General features: G+C 30.2%; 1 protein-coding gene across 1 annotated transcript; it reads right to left on the bottom strand.

The window, feature by feature from the left end:
* Positions 1-5,774: 5,774 nt before the first annotated feature.
* On the bottom strand, positions 5,775-6,207 carry LOC107875211 (the record flags this gene model as incomplete). The annotated part of the gene is given in 1 exon segment (XM_047414231.1): positions 5,775-6,207. A coding segment is annotated over 1 exon segment (263 nt), but the record flags the coding sequence as incomplete, so codon positions are not given.
* Between the last annotated feature and the right edge of the window lie 809 nt (positions 6,208-7,016).

Below are 7,016 nucleotides of genomic sequence, written 5' to 3'. Positions count from 1 at the left end.
TGTGTTCTTATTTTTCCTTTTGTTTGTGATTTGCTTATTCTATCTTGATTTATAATAGTACGCTCATGTATTGCGTGAATAGTGAGATGAAATGACTTAGCCCTAATCATTTGAAAGAAAATTATCTATAACATATAATTTCTTACGATTCTTGCACACTGCAAAAAAAATAGGAAACAATAAAAGAAAGATCTATACGGGAGATATCAATTAATTGAGTATGTATTCTACTCGTATTAGCACTTTTATTTTGCTGTCTTATGCTTTTATAGAAATTGTTTATTCTTGAGAGATTTATTAATCGATAGAAAATATGAAGAACTTTTCATATTTTTATTTTATATAATAGTACATGTCTAAAATGAGTTTAAACTAAATAACATGATCAATAAAAATGTGCATAGCCGACATTAATTTAATATACATTAATATGAATTAGTAGAGTGACATTGTTGTCATCTTCGTGGTCATTCATGTCACTTCAACCTTTTCCATAATAAGTGGAGTATAAAATTAGGAAAAGTCTTTTGGTAATATTTTTATTTTTTTTTGTCATAATTTAACCACAATTAAAACAGTTATGTTCACATTATGAACTAGTTAACTTTTTAACTTTTTTATTCTTTTACTTTAAAACTTAAATAAGTTTGTCTATTTAAAAAGAAAGATAATATAATCTTTTTATTATTGTGATCAAATTTTTGTGGCCATGTATATATGGGTGTTCGTTAACAATTCTCTTTTTTCTTTTTCCCTACTTGTACATATTATGTCGCATCACTCAATAATTTATGAAGAAGGCAAACGTCTTCCACACTTGCTATTAGCAAAATGTATGAGTAAATTCAATTTCTACATGGACTTTAAATAACTGATTAATAAGTTGGTCAAAAATAGTGCTAAAAACATTCAAATATCATATGTACATCACATAATTTTCTATATTCTGATATAATTTTTCAATGAAGTGTCAAATATTCAATTGACTACTGAAGGTTCCTTTTTAAAAAATAATAAAACTAAACGAAATAAAAATTCATAAAATTTTCCGTATTTCAAAAAAATTGTTACGGCTAGGAAAGAGAAAAATTGAAATAAAGTTGCAAGGAGAAATTATTACTTATATGGAAGCTTGTCTTATTAGTTACGTTGTCTTATTTAAGAATCCAGCCTTTCATGCCTCGCATGTTTTCTTTTTTTCTTTAATATCAAATCAAATGAATATTCATTTTTATTTTAACAGGTGACTGACTGAAGGGACAAATAAATTAATTAATAATGGGGTAAGCTTTTCAGATGTCTGCCATCTGCTGCTCAATCATTGTCTCATAATCAAAAAAGGAAAAAATTTCTTGCTTTCAAGGACCAAGGTGAAAGCTCGATCTTATGGACAACATACATAAAATTCAAAAGATAGAGGACCATGACGAGGAGTAGGATCTTAATATACAGGGTGTGTTTGGTATGATGAAAAATAAGTTGATTTTCTATTTATTTTCTTGGTGAGTGAAAAATATTTTATGCTGTTTGGTTGGTGAGTGAAAAAAATATTTTTTAGAAAATACTACTACTAACTGTTAACTAGTATATCAGTGCCTCTAACAACTCAATAATTTGTAAAAAGATAATTTAAGCATAACAAATAATATCAATATCGAATTCTAACTACAATCACTAAATTTAAGCAACTATTAATTAGCAAATATAGGAGACACTTTTCAACATTTTGTCAGGACAATATCAAGATACTATAATCAATAGAAATATAACGGAACGGCAAGCTTATTCAACTTCGTAAAACAAGTTACATCGATGACAAGTTGAAATATGCAATTAGCAAAAGTAATATAAGTAAGTCTTTCTCTATGAATATGAAAATAACAATACATTCAACGAACATTGGAAATTGAAAAAATTTGGATTTCACTTTTTTTTATTTCAAGCAGTGAAAAATTAAAGTAAAGCACAGTGAAAAATATTTTCGAGTAATGTAAATTTTTGAGAAATATAAATTTTTTGAGTAATGTTAATATGAGTATTGTTGGGGTGGGGAAATAGGAATGGGGATGGGGTCATAAGTCCCATTAGTCATTTTCCATTGAATGGAAGAAAATGAGTTGTTGTGGAAAATATTTTTTCAACGTTTCATTACAATCAAACAAGGATAAATTGGAAAACATTTTCCATTATACCAAACACACCCTTAGTTATTCCTCAATTCCAAATATATATATATATATATACACACGTTAATTTGCTATATATTTTATTATTCTTTTCTGACTATTCAAAATAATTATGGAGATGCATGGTTCATATTTTGACGATACTAGTCATCATTCCATCACCATGCACGTGTTGAATAGGCCATGTTTTGCCAAAAAACACCATAAGTAATGAACGGAAATAATGGTAATATTTGTAAAAATGTCGTACTAACTAAATGTTAGAATAAAATGGGTAATGTAATAATTGACCAACAAGCTAAGTGAGCTGTGTCACCAAAGGCGAATTTAGGATTTTCTAGTCGAAGGGGTTCAACCTCTACTATTTATATATAAAAAAAAAAAAAAAATTTATCATATAAAAATAGTATAATTTTCCGACAAAGGGGGTTCAACCTCTACTATGTAGATCCGCCACTATGTGTCACTTGTCATTTTCTTTCGATGAAAAAGAGATCCCAAGTTTATTATGGCATGTGAAAACCAAAAAAAAAAAAGAAAAAGACAGCAAGAATATAGAGGGAAGAAGGGTACTCCCTCCGTCCCATTTTATTCGTTAGAAATTTTTTAATTTATTGTCCCGTTTTACTTGTCCTTTTTTACTTATCAAGACAACATAATTTTTTTTTTCCATTATACCCATAGTGTAATTGATTACTCCTTATTATTAGCATTCTTGAAAAATGTTGCAAAGAAGAGTACCATTAAGAGTAAATCATTAAGAATATAAATGGTGCTTTGGTATTAGCCATCCATCAATATAGAAACTAAGGTATTAGCCATCCATCAATATTGAAACTAACAACAAGCCACAGTTAAGAGGGGTAAAATGATAAAATTACATTATCAATTATTATTTTGTTAATAGTTGTGTCATCCCAATCTGGGACGGAGGGAGTATCTATGACTCCTATACGAATTAGAATCACATTATTGAAGGAGACAAATTAGGGGGCCCATCCTCTTTAATTATTGCCCTATCACAATTACTATTATTCAACAAATTTTAATTACCACTAGAATCTTTCATGGCAAATCAGACACTGTAATTAATAAGTAAAATAATAATGATATTAATAAATACTTCCTCCGTTTGATTTTACTTATCACATTTTAACTCGGCAGATTAATTAAGAAAAAAATAATAATATTGTTATTTTACAATAGTATCCTTATTAATTAATGTTTACATTGTGTTTTAAAATTAATTTGGAGAAAAAATAATTAATGCTAAGGATAAAATAAAAAAAGAAAATTATCTTTTCTTGATATATCAAAAATAATAATTAAAAATAAAAATACAGTTAGAAAAATAGTGATGATTAAAAACTAACAGAGGGTAATAATCTGATGATAGCAGTAAAATTTCCAAACAAGTGGAAGTGGGGTACTCTTACATTTGATGGCTAAGCCTAAAATTATCTTATCTTCTGCAGATTGATTCGTTTATTCGTAATAAAATATACTAATAGTATTTTTTAATATTCTTTGGCAACTTTTATAATAATATAAGATAAAATATTAAGCAGATTGAGTGAATGATGTGCCCACTTGTGAAACAGTTTTGTAGTTATTATACTCCTACATACCTACTTTTCCAATCAATAATAAATTATTAGATCTCCAAGCATGTAAAATAATCTTATCAATGGAGTGAATAGAAATAAATTAAAAAAGGTAAAAGAGTTAGGTAGAATGAAGGCTGCAGCCACCTACCTACCAGCTCCTTCAACACTTTTTAACGAATTAATTCAGTAGAAACACTGCACTTAAAACTCGTGGTAACATTAATTAGGTTCTTGTCTACGTCAGAAAGAAATAATACTACAATTAACTAGACAACAAGTCCTCCTTACTTGAAATTTTGCTTTAAGAACTCATGGAGCACATGACAATGTATTGTACCCTCATGAAAACATAAATTTCCCAATAATTTTTAACCTTGCTAACATCCATATACATGCAACATTATTTCCTAATTATTAATGTATTCTTTTAATTTGATCGAAAGTATACTAGTGCTTGACTGAAGGCAAGACATATCAATTGTTCTTGACAAGATAGTTATATGACAAGAACAAGAACCAACTGTCAATCTTAAGTTAGTTGGGATCGAACTATAAGTGTAATATTTGCTACATATATTATACTACTTTTTCCTTCTCAAAATATATAGTTATTACGTTTTGTTTTTCGAAGGTCTGAGTTTGACTAATAGACTACTAATAGATAGATATTAGTAATTATATTATTTATTATTAGTATATTCACAATGCTGTTACAAAATAGAGTAGGTCTAGTTTAATAATTCAAGTGGAATATATGTGATCAGGGGATCGGAGCTGGCCATGGGGTATGTTTAATTTCATTCATTCTCTCTGAGGGATCCATTATTTGTAGGCACACCCTTCTAAGCTCTTCCATCAATTATTGGTTTTAAATATGCAGACATCCATCCACTCAAATCACTCCACCTCTCAACAAATCTTCATGATTTTGGTTATTCCTATGCCATTCAATCATAAATTTTAAAAAAAAATAAAAAAAATCTTGGTATTAGTTTCTGCTGCCACGTTTCAGAAAACGAGCTGCAACTTATTGAGTTGAATTTGTAATATTATTATAGAGGAAATCTTTTATCAAGAATCAACTTTTTTAATAAATAAACAAAGAGATGCATTTTGCACTATAAAGTTACTGCTAATTGCTAATAGCTACAGGTAAGTAATACTAATTCATAAAAAGTAATTAGATTAATAATAACCTGAATACATTATACTTACTGCTAGTTTACCTGCTAGGCTGTTATGACAACTTAATATACATTTAGAAATTTTATTTGAATATGATAGTGTCACCATCATTTTCATTTAAGACCAACGTGGATTGCAACAAAAAAAAAGGCAATTATATTTCACATAAGCAACTTCTCTACCATCATTAATTCATTGGCCTGTTCAATGTATGTCGATGGCAATAAAAAGGCAAAATAATTATGGCTACCTTATAAAATACACCAGCAACGTAATTATCAGTCCAAGGTGATAAATATTTCAAACGAATAGAACCAAATAGTCATGTCTGTTGATTTGAGTCTAGCTACTTAGCTTGTTTAAACTTGAATTTCTGTTTGTTAGTGTAGGTCGTTGAGATATTTAATTAGGTTTTTGAATGTTATTCAGATTTTCTATTTCCAAACTGCCCCTCTATACTTGAACAAAATTTGAAGAGACAATTTCAATCATTTTAAAATCTTCTTGCTGCTTATCCTTTTTATCATTTTAAAACAACTTTTCTTACCAGTTGGTCTTTTGTTATTCCAATGAGAGTATAATATTCTGAAGTATGAGTTCAGTTTATCCCTTCAATAATCAGTGGCCAGTCCACAGTTTGATCACTAATTTTCTTTACTGGAAACTAAAAAACTTGTTTTAAAGAAGATATTGTCTCATAGTACTTACTTTCTAAAACTCTACTGCAAATTTGAAGCTATGACAAATATATATTTCTCCAGATACCACCAGAAAAGCTGAGGAACTCACGTTATTAAGCCATAGGCCTTTTTAACCTTTTTTTTTTTTTTTTGCTTTTCATGTTGCTCGTAATTTTAATGTACTACACACTATTAAAGGGAAAATTCTAAAGTGAATCTCAAAGAAAAATTAAGGCATCTGGGACAGGAAGTCGAGAGCTCCAAATTTTATACGGAGGCCATACGATTAGTTTTGTTCAAGCCGTTGGATTATGAGACTCACTGCTGCATTTGCTGATGAGAATGCTCCATGAAAGCTTTCTTGATAAGATATGGATTCCAAATCTTCAGCCATCTTTAACAGTATCTCACCTATATCAGTTTTATTCTCCAGTAATGATCTATAGAATGAACTGGCAGCAACTTTGCTAATCTCAATATTTGTTTTCTCTGGACAATATTCATCATCCAACCACTTGTTAAGAGCAGTTTGCAACCATTCAGATTCCTGTTAAATGCTACAAGATCAGAAACCTCTGCATTATTCTAACCGAAAGGCAGAGGTTGCCAAAAATAGTACGGCAGAGAAAGGATTACGAATATCAAAACATGTGCAGATGCAGAACAAAGGATCCTGATTCCTGATTACAATGCTATCAGAGAGTATATGAATTGTATCCCTTTTGCTTCAACGATGGTAGAAAGAATCACATCACAACAAGCTATATCAAGGTCTTGTATGATGTATGCAACCCCATGACAATAGCAAGCCTTTCTGAGATGGACTACACGTCAAGCTATGCAGTATTAGACAACACATCCACAAATTAGGTTCAGCGCTAAAGCTAACTAAAATGATATCTTAAGGAATTCAATTGACAGACTTTCCACACGAAATAAAACTCACCATATCATTATTAGAAAGGGAACAAAAGGGAGCTCAATTTAACGACACCTTATAGCATGTGAAGAAATCCCTACCCCTCTTGCAAATGTTCCTCAGGCAACATGCACAAATGTCAAACTTCAGAGGAAATTCAAGCATTTTTTTTTCTTTTGATAACCGTGGTGTCCACGGGATACCTGCCACCTCCCACCAACAACAGATAACAACAGATACCAGGTAACTCTGTCCTCCAAAGCTACGACATATGGAAAGAATCACCTAGTGTTTTTTGCCTCTGCTGGGATTCGAATCTCAACCCACGTCATTGACCACTAGGCCACACCCTTGTTCAAATATCATCTTGGCTCATCTACTCAAACAATTGTGCTGCTAAACTCCACTTGAAATAGTCAACATGCAGTGAGTTAGAAGA

This window comes from Capsicum annuum, chromosome 6, assembly GCF_002878395.1.
Source record: "Capsicum annuum cultivar UCD-10X-F1 chromosome 6, UCD10Xv1.1, whole genome shotgun sequence".
Taxonomy (NCBI): Eukaryota; Viridiplantae; Streptophyta; class Magnoliopsida; order Solanales; family Solanaceae; genus Capsicum; species Capsicum annuum.
Note: the sequence above shows the minus strand (reverse complement) of the source record. Positions and strands in the feature narration are given on the sequence as shown.